This window comes from Oryx dammah, unplaced genomic scaffold (assembly GCF_014754425.2).
Source record: "Oryx dammah isolate SB20612 unplaced genomic scaffold, SCBI_Odam_1.1 HiC_scaffold_23, whole genome shotgun sequence".
In the NCBI taxonomy this organism is placed as follows: Eukaryota; Metazoa; Chordata; class Mammalia; order Artiodactyla; family Bovidae; genus Oryx; species Oryx dammah.
This window is the reverse complement of record NW_024070207.1, coordinates 88417978-88434980: the sequence shown is the minus strand read 5'-3', so window position 1 is coordinate 88434980 and position 17003 is coordinate 88417978. Positions and strand designations below refer to the sequence as shown.

Below are 17003 nucleotides of genomic sequence, written 5' to 3'. Positions count from 1 at the left end.
CTTTATTACTCCTTTAACTTTCATTTTTATAACCTATTACCTTGCAAAACAGACATTTTTAAAGCAAATTTCATATATATATATATTTTTTATAACTTGTGATTTTTAAAAAATATTGTATTTTTGAGAGTCTAACCTCTAGATAGGAGCAGATGCCATGATCTTCGTTTTCTGAATGTTGAGCTTTAGGCCAACTTTTTCACTCTCCACTTTCACTTTCATCAAGAGGCTTTTTAGTTCCTCTTCACTTTCTGCCATAAGGGTGGTGTCTGCATATCTGAGGTTATTGATATTTCTCCCAGCAATCTTGATTCCAGCTTGTGTTTCTTCCAGTCCAGCATTTCTCATGATGTACTCTGCATATAAGTTAAATAAGCAGGGTGACAATATACAGCCTTGATGTACTCCTTTTCCTATTTGGAACCAGTCTGTTGTTTCATGTCCAGTTCTAACTGTTGCTTCCTGACTTGCATACAGGTTTCTCAAGAGGCAGGTCAGGTGGTCTGGTATTCCCATCTCTCTCAGAATTTTCCACAGTGTATTGTGATCCACACAGTTAAAGGCTTTGGCACAGTCAATAAAGCAGAAATCATGGCATCCGGTCCCATCACTTCATGGGAAATACATGGGGAAACAGTGGAAACAGTGTCAGACTTTATTTCTTTGGGCTCCAAAATCACTGCAGATGGTGATTGCAGCTATGAAATTAAAAGATGCTTACTCCTTGGAAGAAAAGTTATGGCCAACCTAGACAGCATATTCAAAAGCAGAGACATTACTTTGCCGACTAAGGTCCGTCTAGTCAAGGCTATGGTTTTTCCTGTGGTCATGTATGGATGTGAGAGTTGGACTGTAAAGAAGGCTGAGGCCGAAGAATTGATGCTTTTGAACTGTGGTGTTGGAGAAGACTCTTGAGAGTCCTTTGGACTGCAAGGAGATCCAACCAGTCCATTCTGAAGGAGATCAGCCCTGGGATTTCTTTGGAAGGAATGATGCTAAAGCTGAAACTCCAGTACTTTGGCCACCTCATGCGAAGAGTTGACTCATTGGAAAAGACTCTGATGCTGAGAGGGATTGGTGGCAGGAGGAGAAGGGGATGACAGAGGATGAGATGGCTGGATGGCATCACTGACTCGATGGACATGGGTCTGAGTGAACTCCGGGAGTTGGTGATGGACAGGGAGGCCTGGCGTGCTGCAATTCATGGGGTCACAGAGTCGGACACGACTGAGCAACTGAACTGAACTGAACTGAACTGAACTGAACTGAACTTCTAGATTTTTAATCTTTGCTTTTTTGTATTTGTTATAAGTTTTCATTCCAATCCCAAAGAAAGGCAATGCCAAAGAATGCTCAAACTACCGCACAATTGCACTCATCTCACACGCTAGCAAAGTAATGCTCAAAATTCTCCAAGCCAGGCTTCAGCAATACATGAACCAAGAACTTCCTGATGTTCAAGCTGGTTTTAGAAAAGGCAGGGGAACCAGAGATCAAATTGCCAACATCTGCTGGATCATGTAAAAAGCAAGAGAGTTCCAGAAAAACATCTATTTCTGAGTTGGTGATGGACAGGGAGGCCTGTCGTGCTGCGATTCATGGGGTTGCAAAGAGTTGGACACGACTGAGCGACTGAACTGATCAATTTTGTACCTTTAAGAATTCAATCTTCAGTACCCATTTTTACTTACGAGTGAGATTACTGGCTTGATTGCTCTCTCCCCCTTTTGACTTTCCTCCCCCGCCCCAGGTCACCTCTATCTCCTCCCTCCCCCTTGTCTTCCTACCCAACACTGTGAATCTCTTTGGGTGTTCCAGGCTGTGGAGAACACTTGGGGAACTGATTACTGGCTAGATCTGTCTCTCTCCTTTTGACTTCCCCTCTTATCCTCCTGGTCACCTCTATCTCCTTCCTCCCTCCTCTCTGTGTAACTCTGTGAACCTCTCTGAGGGTTCCAGACTGTGGAGAGCACATAGGGAAGTGATTACTGGCTAGATTGCTCTCTCCCCTTTTGATTCAGCCTCTTCTCCAAAGACTCTGATGCTGGGAGGGATTGGGGGCAGGAGGAAAAGGGGATGACAGATGATGAGATGGCTGGATGGCATCACCAACTCAATGGATGTAAGTTTGAGTGAACTCCGGGAGTTGGTGATGGACAGGGAGGCCTGGCGTGCTGCAATTCATGGGGTCACAAAGAGTTGGACATGACTGAGAGACTGAACTGAACTGAACTGAACTTCTCCTCCTGGTCACCTCTATCTTCTCTTCTCCATGTCACTCTGTGAACCTCTCTGGGTGTCGCTCACTGTGGAGAATCTTTTCACTATTAACCAGATGTTTTATCATTGGTGCTATATGGATGGAGAAGTCTTGAGGCTACTGTAAGAATAAGACTGAAAGCCAGAGGCAGGAGGCCTTAATGCAAAACTTGAGAACACCAGAAAACTCCTGACTCTAGGGAACATTAATCAACAAAAGCTCACCAAAAGCCTCCATACTTACACTGAAACCAAGCTCCACCCAAGAGCCAACAAGTTTCAGAGCAAGACATACAAAGCTAATTTTCCAGCAACACGGGAACATAATTCTAAGCATTAAAATATAGGCAGCCTAAAGTCACAACAAACCCATAGACACCTCAAAACTCATACTGGACACTTCATTGCATTCCAGAGAGAAGAGACCCAGCTCCACCCACCAGAACAGTGACACAAGCTTCCCTAACCATGAAACATTGATAAGCCACTCGTCCAACCCCACTCACAGGGAGAAACATCCACAATAAAGAGGAACCACAAACTTCCAGCATACAGAAAGGACACGCCAAACACAGCAACCTAAACAAGATGAAAAGGCAGAGAAATATTCATTAGGTAGGAGCATGATAAACGCCCACCAAACCAAAGAGGAGGAGATAGGGAGTCTACCTGAAAAAGAATTCAGAATAATGATAGTAAAGATGATCCAAAATCTTGAAAACAAAATGGAATTACAGATAAATAGTCTGGAGACAATGACTGCAAAGGTACAAGAAATATTTAACAAGAACCTACAAGAAATAAAAGAGTCAATCAATAATGAATAATGCAATAACTGAGATTAAAAAAAAACACTCTAGAGGAAGCCAACAGTGGAATAACTCAGGCAGAAGATAGGATATGTGAGGTGAAAGATAAAATGGTGGAAATAAATGAAGCAGAGAGGAAAAAAGAAAAAATATGAAGGAAATGAGGACAACCTCAGAGACCTCTGGGACAATGTTAAACACCTCAACATTCAAATTACAGGAATCCCAGAAGAAGACAAAAAGAAAGGCCATGAGAGAATATTTGAGGAGATAATAGTTGAAAACTTCCCTAAAATGGGGAAGGAAATAGCCACTCAAGTCCAAGAAACAAAGAGAGTCCCAAACAGGATAAACCCAAGGCGAAACACCCCAAGACACATATTAATCAAATTAACAAAGATCAAACACAAACAACAAATATTAAAAGCAACAAGGGAAAAACAACAAATAACACTCAAGGGAATTCCCATAAGGATAACAGCTGATCTTTCAATAGAAACTCTTCAGGCCAGAAGGGAATGGCAGGACATACTTAAAGTGATGAAAGAGAAAAACCTACAACCCAGATTACTGTACCCAGCAAGGATCTCATTCAAATATGAAGGAGAAATCAAAAGCTTTACAGACAAGCAAAAGCTGAGAGAATTCAGCACCATCAAAGCAGCTCTTCAACGAATGCTAAAGGATCTTCTCTAGACAGGAAACACAGAAAGGTGTATAAACTCAAACCCGAAACAACAAAGTAAATGGCAACGGGATCATACTTATCAATAATCACTTTAAATGTAAATGGGTTGAATGCCCCAACCAAAAGACAAAGACTGGCTGAATGGATACAAAAATAAGACCCCTATATATGCTGTCTACAAGAGACCCACCTCCAAACAGGGGACACATACAGATTGAAAGTGAAGGGCAGGAAAAAGATATTCTATGCAAATGGAGACCAAAAGAAAGCAGGAGTAGCAATACTCATATCAGTTAAAATAGACTTTAAAACAAAGGCTGTGAAAAGAGACAAAGAAGGACACTACATAATGATCAAAGGATCAATCCAAGAAGAAGATATAACAATTATTGATATATATGCACCCAATGTAGAAGCACTGCAATATGTAAGGCAAATGTTAACAAGTATGAAAGGTGAAATTAACAATAACACAATAATAGTGGGAGACTTTAATACCCCACTCAAACCTATGGATAGAACAACTAAACAGAAAATTAACAAGAAAAGACAAATTTAATTGATACAATGGACCAGCTAGACCTAATTGATATCTATAGGACATTTTACCCCAAAACAATGAATTTCACCTTTTTCTCAAGTGCACACAGAACCTTCTCCAGGATAGATCACATCCTGGGCCATAAGTCTTGCCTTGGTAGATTCAAGAAATTTGAAATCATTCCAAGCATCTTTTCTGATCACAATGTGGTAAGATTAGATGTCAACTACAGGAAAAAAAAAACTATCAAAAATACAAACATATGGAGGCTAAACACCCCACTTCAAAATAACCAACAAATCACAGAAGAAATCAAAAAAGAAATCAAAATATGCATAGAAACAAATGAAAATGAAAACACAACAAAGCCACACCTATGAGATTAAGTAAAAGTGGTACTAAAGAGAAGATTTATAGCAATAGAAGCTTACCTAAAGAAACAAGAGAAAAATCAAATAAATAATGTAACTCTACACATAAAGCAATGAGGAAAAGAAGAGAGGAAAAACCCCAGGGTTAGTAGAAGGAAATAAATCTTAAAAATTAGGGTAGAAATGAAAAAGAAACAAAGGAGGCCATAGCAAAAATCAACAAAGCTAAAAGCTGGTTTTTTGAGAAAACACCTCTAATAGTCAAAGAAGTCTTGAGAACAAATAATGGAACTGGAGGAATCAACCTGCCTGATTTCAGGCTATACTACAAAGCTACAGTCATCAAGACAGAGTGGTACTGGCACAAAGACAGAAATATAGATCAATGGAACAAAATAGAAAGCCCAGAGATAAATCCATGCACCTATGGACACCTCTTTGACAAAGGAGGCAAGAATATACAATGGAGAAAAGACAATCTCTTTAACAAGTGGTGCTGGGAAAACTGGTCAACCGCTTCTGAAAGAATGAAACTAGAACACTTTCTAATGCCATACACAAAAATAAACTCAAAATGGATTAAAGATCTAAATGTAAGACCAGAAACTATAAAACTCCTAGAGGAGAACATAGGCAAAACACTCTCTGACATAAATCACAGCAGGATCCTCTATGACCCACCTCCCAGAGTAATGGAAATAAAATAAAAAATAAACAAATGGGACCTAATTAAACTTAAAAGCTTTTGTGCAATGAAGGAAACTATAAGCAGGGTGAAAAGACAGCCTTCAGAATGGGAGAAAATAATAGTAAATGAAGCAACTGACAAAGAATTAACGTCAAAAATATAGAAGCATTCCTGCAGCTCAATTCCAGAAAAATAAACGACCCAATCAAAAAATGGGCCAAAGAACTAAACAGACATTTTTCCAAAGAAGACATACAGATGGCTAACAAACACATGAAAAGGTGTTCAACATCACTCACTATTCAGAGAAATGCAAATCAAAACCACAATGAGGTACCATCTCACATCGGTCAGAATGGGTGCTATCAAAAGTCTATAAACAATAAATGCTGGAGAGGGTGCAGATAAAAGGGAACCCTCTTACACTGTTGGTCGGAATGCAAACTAGTACAGCCACCATGGAGAACAGTGTGGAGATTCCTTAAAAAACAAAATAAAAATGCCTTTGACCCAGCAATCCCACTGCTGGGCATACACACCAAGGAAACCAGAATTGAAAAAGACACATGTACCTCAACGTTCATTGCAGCACTGTTTACAATGACAAGGACATGGAAGCAACCTAGATGTCCATCAGCAGACGAATGGATAAAAAAGTCATAGTACATATACACAATGGAATATTACTCAGCTATTAAAAAGAATGCATTTGAATCAGTTCTAATGAGGTGGGTGAAACTGGAGCCTATTATACAGACTGAAGTAAGTCAGAAAGAAAAATACCAAAAGAGTATATTAATGCATATATATGGAATTTAGAAAGATAGTAACGATGACCCTATATGCGAGATAGCAAAAGAGACACAGATGTAAAAATGGACTTTTGGACTCTATGGGAGAAGGCGAGGGTGAGATGATTTGAGAGAACAACATTAAAACTTGTTTATTATCTAAAACATGTTTATTATCATATGTGAAATAGATCACCAGTTCGATGCATGAGACAGGGTGCTAGGGCTGGTGCACTGGGATGACCCTGGGTGATGGGATGGGGAGGGAGGTGAGAGGGGGGTTCAGGATGGGGAACACATGTATACCCATGGCTGATTCATGTCAAATATGTGGCAAAAACCACTACAATATTGTGAAGTAATTAGCCTCCAATTAAAATAAATTAATTTTAAAATGCAACACATCTAAAAAAAAAAAAAGCAGAGACATTACTTTGCCAACAGAGGTCCTTCTAGTCAAAGCTATGGTTTTTCCTGTTGTTATGTATGGACATGAGAGTTTGAATATTAGGAAAGCTGAGTGCTGAAGAATTGATGCTTTTGAACTGTGGTGTTGAAGACTCTTGAGAGTCCCTTAGGCTGCAAGGATATCCAACCAGTTCATCCTAAAGGAAATCAGTCCTGAATATTCATTGGAAGGACTGATGTTGAGATTGAAACTCCAATACTTTGGCCACCTGATGCCAAGAACTGACTCATTTGAAAAGACCCTGATGCTGGTAAAGACTGAAGGTGGGAAGAGAAGTGGACGACAGAGGATGAGAGTGTTGGATGGCATCACCGACTCAATGGACATGAGTTTGTGTAAACTCTGGGAGTTCACGATGGACAGGGAGGCCTGGCATGCTGCAGTCCATGGAGTCGAAAAGAGCTGTACACGACTGAGAGACTGAACTGAACTGAACTGTGCCTCAGATTAAAAAAGAAAAAAAAAAAGCTTCCTCCAAAAACGTAATAGAAAGAAAAACGAGTGATGTAGAAATTTTGATGAGGTTTGAATTGTTGTGGATTAAAAACTTGATCTTTTAATCAAGAGATCAGCAAGTGTCCATTGTTAAAAGAGGGGAAAGAAGGGATTATTTAAACTGTCGCTTAGTCACTAAGACACGTCCAACTCTTTTCGGACCCCGTGGACTGTAGCCGGCCAGGCTCCTCTTACTATGGGATTTCTCTGGTAAGAGTACTGGAGACGGTTGCCATTTCTTTCTCCAGGGAATCTTCTTGACCCAGGCATGGACCCACGTCTTCTGCATTGGCTGGCATATTCTTTACCACTGAGCCACCAGGGAAGCCCATTTAAACTATAGGTATCCCATAATCTACTCAGCACTTGAAACCTTTCTCTTGCCAGATAATTCACCCTATATTTATATCAATGCCCAACTCACTGATGACTGACAAACTGGAGGATCATCATCAACATTAATAAGATCATTAGGCATCAGAGGCCAAATCCATTACAGTGAGACTAGGCCACCATACTTAAATGCAAGCAGGCACACCGAGGCTTCTGGGCAGGCAAAAGGCATCTGTGCTTTTTTCTCAGGAGAGTCCACTACAGTAACTTAGGGTTTAACCTTATCACATTTCACCAGTACTGCTGTCCAGAGACCTCCACGTACTGGAGAATCTAGAGTAAGCTGAGGAATGTCCTCATCATGCTGTGAGATTGGACATGAAATTTACCGTGGTGTACCCCAAGATGGAAGAGCAAACAGTTGGTTTAGGTTGTGCACCTTATAGGGAGAACCCAGGAGTAGGTTGCGTCTTCCAGATTTCAATATAAACTACTTCATCCTCCAGGCCTTGCATTTCTAGTCTCAACAGTGCTAATCTGCTTTGACCCTACCTCTTACTCATTATAGTTTCTGCACCAGCAGGACGAAAAATTTAACTATGGGACAAATTTTCCTGAAGACATTGCTCAAGACAGTTCTGAATATGGAAGTCTCCAGGAAAATTTTTTAAAAGATATCCTCTTCCATAGTGTATTCTCTCAGGAATTTTCTGTCACCTATCAATCTAGCCAGCCATCTATCCAATACACAGTGTTTAACACATGGTAAGTGCTAACTGCCATGCTTAGCACTGGGAGGGACTGAGGTGTCTGTGTTTATTTTGGTATATACCATGAGGTTCCGGTTTATGTTGCCATTTAGTAGATAGATACCTAAGGTATTCATTCCAGCACTTTATACTGAAGTGAACTGCCATTTCCCTTGTATCTCTGAAAACCTCCTTGATTTCCTACTAATATTAACAGTGGAACTTATTTATGTATACGAGGCTCTGCCCCTGGGCGTTTTATTCTGTTCTAGAGACCCTGTACAAGAATATTTAAATCACGGTGGCGTTAAACACGTTTTAATATCTGATAGGGCCTGTTTCTGCGCAGTGCACATTTTTTTTTTTTTCTCTTTCAGGAACGTGTTCGGGCCGGCGGGAGGGGGCGGGGTCGCGCCTCCTCCGCGGCTCTGGTTCCAGTGGAGCTTCACGGACGCAGAGATGGAAATCCCGAGGCTGCTCCCGGCTCGCGGGATGCGACAAAGCGGCGGGGCTGGCAGCCCCGAGGGCGGCGGCCGGATCCGCGGAGGTCCTAACCTGCGGGCCGGTCAGGCCCCGGCGCGCCGCCTCCTGCTGCTCCGGGGCCCTCAAGATGGCGGGCCCGGGCGGCGGCGTGAGGAGGCCAGCGCGGCTTCTTCTTGCCCAGGCCCGGGCCTGAGCCCGTTGGCGCTGAGGCCTGATCACGCTAGCGGCTGTGGCAGCGGCGGCGGGAGCGGCGGCGATGACTTCTTCCTGGTGCTGCTGGACCCGGTGGGTGGAGACGTAGAAACCGCGGGCGCTGGCCAGGCCGCAGGGCCCGTGTGGAGGGAGGAGGCCGGGCTGGGCCCAAGGCTCCCGGGGGGCGAAAGCGGCGCGAACCCCGAGGGCCGCCCTGCGCTGGGCCCCAGCTGCCTGTCGGCTATCCCCGCCCCAGTCCCGGCCTTGGCCCCGATCCCCGCTCCAGGCCTGGGCCCTGCCACAGCCTTCGCAGGCACTGTCACCATTCACAACCAAAACCTACTGTTGAGCTTGGAGAACGGCGTCCTCACTCTAGCCACGCCCCCACCGCCCGCCTGGGCGCCTGGGGTCGCCCCTGCCCCGCAGCCCAGGGGTCTGATCGCCCCGCAAGCTGGGATCCCTCACGCCGCGCAGCCTGGAGACTGTCCCGAGCTGCCGCCTGACCTCCTGCTGGCAGAGCGGGCAGAACCTGCGCCTGCCCCAGCGCCCATGGAGGAGGCAGAGGGCCCGGCGGCTGTTGGGAGCCCCCGCGGGCCGCCAGGCCCTGGCCAGGGCGTGTCGCTGTACCTGTGTCCTGAGGTGCAGTGCGGACAAACCTTCGCCAAGAAGCACCAGCTGAAGGTGCACCTGCTGACACACAGCAGCAGCCAGGGCCAGCGGCCCTTCAAGTGCCCCCTGGGTGGTTGCGGGTGGACCTTCACCACCTCCTACAAGCTCAAGAGGCATCTGCAGTCACACGACAAACTGAGGCCCTTTGGCTGCCCAGCAGAGGGCTGTGGCAAGAGCTTCACCACCGTGTATAACCTCAAAGCACACATGAAGGGCCACGAGCAGGAGAACTCATTCAAATGTGAGGTGTGTGAGGAGACCTTCCCCACGCAGGCCAAATTCAGCGCCCACCAGCGCAGCCACTTCGAGCCTGAGAGGCCCTACCAGTGTGCGTTTTCAGGCTGCAAGAAGACATTTATCACAGTGAGTGCCCTGTTTTCCCATAACCGCGCCCACTTCAGGGAACAGGAACTCTTTTCCTGTTCCTTTCCTGGCTGCAGTAAACAGTATGACAAAGCTTGTAGGCTGAAAATTCACCTTCGGAGCCACACTGGTGAGAGACCATTCCTTTGTGACTTTGAGGGCTGTGGCTGGAACTTCACTAGCATGTCCAAACTTCTAAGGCACAAACGGAAGCACGACGATGACCGGAGGTTCATGTGCCCGGTGGAAGGGTGTGGGAAATCTTTCACAAGGGCTGAACATCTGAAAGGCCACAGCATAACCCACCTGGGCACGAAGCCTTTTGTGTGCCCAGTGGAAGGTTGCTGTGCCAGGTTCTCTGCTCGCAGTAGTCTCTACATTCACTCCAAGAAACACTTGCAGGATGTGGACACTTGGAAAAGCCGATGCCCAGTCGCCACTTGTAATAAACTCTTCACATCCAAGCACAGCATGAAGACCCACATGGCCAAAAGGCACAACCTGCGCCAGGATCTCTTAGCTCAGCTGGAAGCTGCAAATTCTCTTACACCCAGCAGTGAACTTACCAGCCAGGGGCAGAGTGACCTCAGTGATGCTGAGCTTGTGTCTCTCTTCTCTGATGTGCCTGGTAATAGTTCTGCTGCAGTACTGGACACGGCATTGGTGAACTCTGGCATCTTGACTATTGATGTGGCTTCTGTGAACTCCACTCTGGCAGAAAACCTCCCTGCTAATAATAATTCCTTAGGGCAGGCAGTGGACCCTCAGGCCTTGATGGCCACCAGTGACCTTCCTCAAAGTTTGGATACCTCACTCTTCTTTGGAACGACAGCAGCAGGTTTTCAGCAGGGTCCCTTAGATATGGATGATGTCTCAAGTCTAAGTGCGGGGCCGTTGGCATCTCTGAGCTCTTTGGCTGTGAAAAACTCGAGTCAAGAGCCCCAAGCTTTGATCCCTAGCAGTAAGCTAACAGTAGACACAGATGCTCTGACTCCTTCAAGCACCCTTTGTGAAAACAGTGTCTCAGAACTACTGCCACCAACCAAAACGGAATGGAATGTACATTCTGACTCTGACTTCTTTGCACAGGAGGAAGAAACCCAGTTTGGATTCTCCAACCCAGCAGGAAACCATGGGTCTCAGAAAGAAACAGATCTTATCACAGTGACTGGCAGCTCATTTTTGGTATGAACTAAACTCTGTTCATTCCTGCCACATGGCTTACTTTTATTGATGACACTCAATTTTGAGAATATTCTGGACTGAATGCTTAAATACAGTCATTTCTTATAGGTCTGAAGGAAAACAGAGCCCTGGCTGCAAGTTTGGAGATTTAAATCCTGATCTTGGATCTGGAACTTGCAGGTTGTGTGACCTTGAACAAGTCACTTATCCTATCTGAGCCTTAATTTCCTTATTATTTATAAGATGAGGTGGTTTGAATAGATTGTTCATGTGGTCATTTTAGCTCTATTTTCTTGAGTTTGTGCTCTTTCTTGAAAATTTTAGGACCTTTTACAATGATTAACAATTGCATATGCTGCTAATGTAAGGAAAAGTGCACTGAGAGTTAATGATCTGAATACATAGAACTGGTGTTTAACTTTAAAATTGTAGTGGAAATTTTTTGCAGTGCCAAAATATCTCTAAAATCTAGTGGTAGTGCTTAAAAAAGAAAGCTGAAAGTCTGGGTTAGCTCTTTTTACATTTTTATCTTTCTAGCCTCTTTTTTTTTTTTTTTTGATGGAAGGCTGTGTTGGCGAAAGTGCCAAGTGTTTGATATGACTCAGAGTCAGAAATATTGACTTTGTGGTGTTGAAAAAGTGGCCTTAAATAAGTCATTTTCTCTTACTAACCCTATTTACCTAGGTGTCATGACTTCATTGTAATTTACAAATACCTGATGCATTGTAGTCTTCCTTTTCTATCCTATTAGTTAGGTTTGGAGGGAAAATGTTTCGTACTTTGGCATGCTTTAGTGAAATATTATGACCTTTTCTGCCCTCTCATTCCCTTCTTCAAAGAGAAACAATTTGCATAATTTAACATCATGCTTGTGCAGGCAATAATGCTTGATGCAGGTTAACAAACAGAAAAGGGAATCTCTGTCTCCCACCGATTAAGGAATTTTTGCCACACAATTCTGTGACTTTGCCAACCTGTTCATTAGACCAGGACAGTGTCTTTGCTCTGCTTTCAATGCTGTCTTGTAGAGTGATGGGAAAGCCTGTGATTCCAAGAAAATCTGTAAATGGACCAGAGTAAGGTTTTCTTCCCTCTGTGCTCCAGAGAGTTCACTGTCTGCCTTCTTCCAGAGTTGGAATGAGAGATTTACTTTGCATTTTGAGTAAATATTATCTGTCTTATCTGAACATAGAATTTTATAGTTTATGTAGCACTTTCACAACTGTTATATTTGATTCTCACAATATTTTGAGATAATTGTGGTAAAGTTGCAACTATAAGTCATATTAATATTTACTTAACTCATGTCTGTGTTTGTGTGTGTGTGTGTGCATGTGTGTGTATGTATGTATGCACATCAACTTTCATTCTACTCTTCAGAGTTTCATGGTAACTTTTGTTTATAACCACTTGTTCTGTTCCATCATAATTGATGTCTGTTATCTTCTGCCAGCTCTACTCCCTCTCTATTCTCTCACATGTGCATTACATTCCTTGCCATGATCTCTGTTTTTTTGAATTAGGTAAGTTTTTTTCATGGTCACCATCTCTCAACCATTCAGGACATGGCCCATTTTTCAGTCCCAGTATTTACTGCAAGTCTGAATTAAGAAATTATTTTCTGGAATTGGAGGTCAGAGTGTTTGTATATGAATCAAATAATAATGGGCATATTTTATGTAAGGTTTTAGTGAGACATGTATTTTTTATTTTTCTAATTTTTTTACTATGTAATTCTGCTAGCAAACACTATTGCTCTGAAGCATTCTAATCCAGTACTGTTTGTATGTACGTTTGTCGATAACAATTATTGTAGCACTTTGGCAGTGCACTTTATAATTTGCCATCTTTTAATGCATCTGTGCTGTTAATTTTTAAATTGGTTGTACTCATTCAGTGAAAAAGCAAAAAGTATACATCAATTTGTAATCCAAAGAAATGGTCAGAGTGTAATTGTTTCTAACCGTTTAACAGTTCTCCCTCAGCACTTTCAAAAAATTTAAGCCCATTTTAGAAATGTGTTGTCATCACTTAAGTCCAAGAGGAAGGTCTTAAGCATCTGTTAATATATATAACCATAAAGATATTTTAAAATCCTGTCATTTTGTTTCTTTTATCCCTCATTAAAAATGATCTTAAAATATGCTTTTGTTATATTCTGTTGCATTGTCAAAGGACAGGCTGTATTTTTGTTGAAGATAAAAATCTTGTATTTATGGGCCCACATGGTTTCTTTCAGTCAATTTGTTGAAAAGATTTCTCAATCAATACCTTTTTTCCAAACTGACAGTGAAAATAGCATGAAACTACAGTCAGAAGTACCACTACAAGCATAATGGTTATATTTTTGTTAGTGTTGGCATAAATTTGCCATTCAGAAGAAAACAGTGGGGTATGATTTAGTATTATCTCATTTGTTTTTTGTGCTTTTTCAGTCTTTGATTTATTAAAATTTTGCCAATTGAAATCCTAATAACAAAATACATTTTAGAAAGGTTTGCATCCCCAGGGTGTTCACCATGAATTGAAATACTTTTATCTTGACATTTTTACCTTGATCTCACTATAATATTACATAATTGAAAGCCTTGAGTAATAGAAGTGAAACTTGATAGAATATAAGGGTCATTTTTCTCTGGATCAAATACTTCATATTCCTATCCAGGAAAAATAGAAGAAGGATATTTATGACTGTTCCTTGATTCCAGATAAAGCATTGATTAATGCCCTGTTTGTGAATATCCATAATCCCTTTGTAATTACTGACATCAAACAGATCCACTTGATGATTTGGTAATAAAACCTAATTTGGTTGCAGCTCACTCAAACTATTGATAACAGTGATGATTGAAATATAAGACTGAGCTGAAATTTATGTAATTCATGGTTCTGAACTAAAGATTTGCTTAACAATTTTTTAGAAAGTGAAATATGAATATTTAGAGAACAGGTTATCAAGCACTTTGTCAGAACACAACTATATATTAAAAGCAAAACACTTATTACAAATGAATTTTTTATATTTTTCAAATCTAAGTTGATTTGGTAATATTATAAGCTTATTACATATTTCATGCTAATTTATTGCCTATATACAAAATACAAGATAGAAGAGTACTAGAGATTCAGAAAAGAGGAATAAAATGTGAGCTACTTATTAGTTTTGGAGAGGAAATGCAAATTTACATTAAATATTTCACATCAAATCAATATCAGCAAGTGTGTTTTCAGACATTAAATTAATGGCTTGGAGGAAAGGAGGAGCAATAGCTATGCTTTAATGTACAGTTAGATTTAATTACATAGATAAGAAAATAGATAAATTCCAGTCAGGAAAAAAAAGCACAAGAAAAGAATTTGAAATGCGATTGGCCACAAAACACTTGGAAAGACAACTAGCTCAAATGCGGGATGCATGTTTGATAAGTGGTGGGTTTTAGGATTAGACTGCAAATATGGAACCAATCTCTGAAGAACTAGAAACGAGTCACACTGGATAGGACTTTATTCTGGACATGTTTAAGAGTCAGTGAAAATATTAATATTTAAGAAGAGAAGTTAAATGATGAATATATAGAAAGTTTAATATAGTAGACATGTACAATGTGAATTTGGTTAGGGGAAATAGGAAAATCATTTAGGACTCTACTGTAATGATTTCAGGGTTCTGTGATGAAGGCTTAGACTGGAGTTGTGGCAGAAAAGGACAGATTGGAGATGTTTTTAAATTGGAGAAACATATTATTTGGTGACTCACTGAATATATGAGACATCTATGAGAGAACAGAAGATCAGAAATGATGCTTTAAGGATTTTTTTTGAAAACTAAAACTTACATTTCATTAACATAAACAAAAGGTTGGGTATTGACTGTTTTCAGGAATATATACTGAAAGAAAATTAATTTAGGGCATGTTTAATTTATTGAGAAGTGAAGAATCAGTTAAACCCTGAATAAACTATACATATTGTGAGTTATACAAACTATTAGACAGGGGCCCATTTCATATCTCTTGGCTCCTTCATATAGTCTCAGATTTATATTCAATGTCTGTACTCTGGTTTGCCTTTGAGTATTAATATCTGCAGTCATCTTCAACTTCATATAACACCCTCCCACAATACTCTGCATCAAAATGTGCTATGTTACCTTGTCTGACAATTTTTTCTTACAATTCTCTTCCCTACAATGGATATTCTACAGATGTTTTATGTAGTACTTAGTAATGTAATAAATCACTTCTCCAGAATTGAGAGGTGCTGTGTAGTCATTACTTTCAATAGTTCCTCAATATAAACTCTGCTAGATTGAGTTTTACCTATATTTTTCTCATATTAGAAGAGATAGGACCAGAAGTATCCAAAACTAACTTCCATGTGATCCTTGGGGCTCCTTATTCATGATTCCCTCTGTGACTAACAATGTGGTGTTAGGAACTAAGTCACAGGGATCACATCGTCTTTTATTTATATATCCTAGCATATCTTCACATTGTTTTTTGGTTACCCTTACCACTAATGGTGATAACTCAGATGGAATGAAGTCCAAAGAAAAAGTGAGAGAACAAAAAAGTAGCATAAATAATTACGTAGCAATTATATTTTGTTTGATGGTGAATTTTGCCATCGGATGTCCTGTCATCAACAGAACACTTCACTTCATTCTTCTTTTCTGCTAACATTTCAGTCAGTTCAGTTCAGTCACTCAGTCATGTCCGACTCTTTGTGACTCCGTGGACTGCAGTATGCCAGGTTTCCCTGTCTACCACCAAGTCCTGGAGCTTGCTCAAACTCATGTCCATCGAGTTGGTGATGCCATTCAACTATCTCATCCTCTGTTGTCCCCTTCTCCTCCTTCCTTCAGTCTTTCCCAGCATCAGGGTCTTTTCTAAGGAGTCAGGTCTCCACATCAGGTGGGCAAATTACTGGAGCTTGAGCTTCAGCATCAGCCCTTCCAATGAACATTCAGGGCTGATTTCCTTTTCAATTGACTGGCTTGATCTCCTTGCAGTCCAAGGGACTCTCAAAAGTCTTCGCCAACACCACAGTTCAAAAGCATCAATTCTTTGGCACTCAGCTTGCTTAATATTCCGACACTCAAGTCCATACATGGCTACTGGAAAAACCATAGCTTTGAGTAGATGGACCTTTGTTGGCATAGTAATGTCTCTGCTTTTTAATATGCTGTATAAGTTAGTCATAGCTTTTCTTCCAAGGAGCAAGCGTCTTAATTTCATGGCTGCAGTCACCATCTGCAGTGATTTTGGAGCCCAAGAAAAGTCTGTCACCGTTTCCATTGTTTCCTCCATCTATTTGCCATGAAATGATGGTACTGAATGCCATGAAATGATGGTACTGAATGCCATGATGTTAGTTTTTCAAATGTTGAGTTTTAAGCCATCATTTTCACTCTCCTCTTTCCCTTTCATCAAGTGGCTCTTTAGTTCCTCTTCACTTTCTGCCATAAGGGTGGTGTCATCTGCATATCTGAGGTTATTGATATTTCTCCTAGCAATCCTGATTCCAGCTTGCACTTCATCTAGCCTGGCATTTCACATGATGTACTCTGCATATAAGTTAAATAAACAGGGTGACAATATACAGCCTTGATGTACTCCTTTCCCAATTTGGAACCAGTCTGTTGTTCCATGTCCAGTTCTAACTGCTGCTTCCTGACCTGCATACAGATTTCTCAGGAGGCAGGTCAGGTGGTCTGGTATTCCCATCTCTTGAAGAATTTTCCACAGTTTGTTGTGATCCACACATTCAAAGGTTTTGGTGTATGTCCAACTGTTTGTGACTCCATGGACTATATAGTCCACGAAATTCTCCAGGCCAGAATACTGGAGTGGGTAGCCTTTTCCTTCTCCAGGGGATCTTCCCAACCCAAACTCCTTGGGTTGGGAAGATCCCCTGGA

The 17003-nt window shown here is 41.4% G+C and overlaps 1 protein-coding gene across 1 annotated transcript; it reads left to right on the top strand.

Annotated features, from left to right (window-relative positions):
* The first annotated feature begins 8535 nt into the window (after positions 1 to 8535).
* Positions 8536 to 15339, top strand: LOC120882221 (zinc finger X-linked protein ZXDB-like). Its single transcript, XM_040266127.1, has one exon. It carries the CDS (start codon positions 8653 to 8655, stop codon positions 11089 to 11091), a length of 2439 nt encoding a protein of 812 aa, XP_040122061.1. The 5' UTR covers positions 8536 to 8652; the 3' UTR covers positions 11092 to 15339.
* The last annotated feature ends 1664 nt before the right edge of the window (positions 15340 to 17003 follow it).

Excerpts from the sequence above, each read along its gene's own strand:
- LOC120882221 (XM_040266127.1), top strand. The coding sequence starts at position 8,653 with ATGGAAATCCCGAGGCTGCTCCCGGCTCGCGGGATGCGACAAAGCGGC.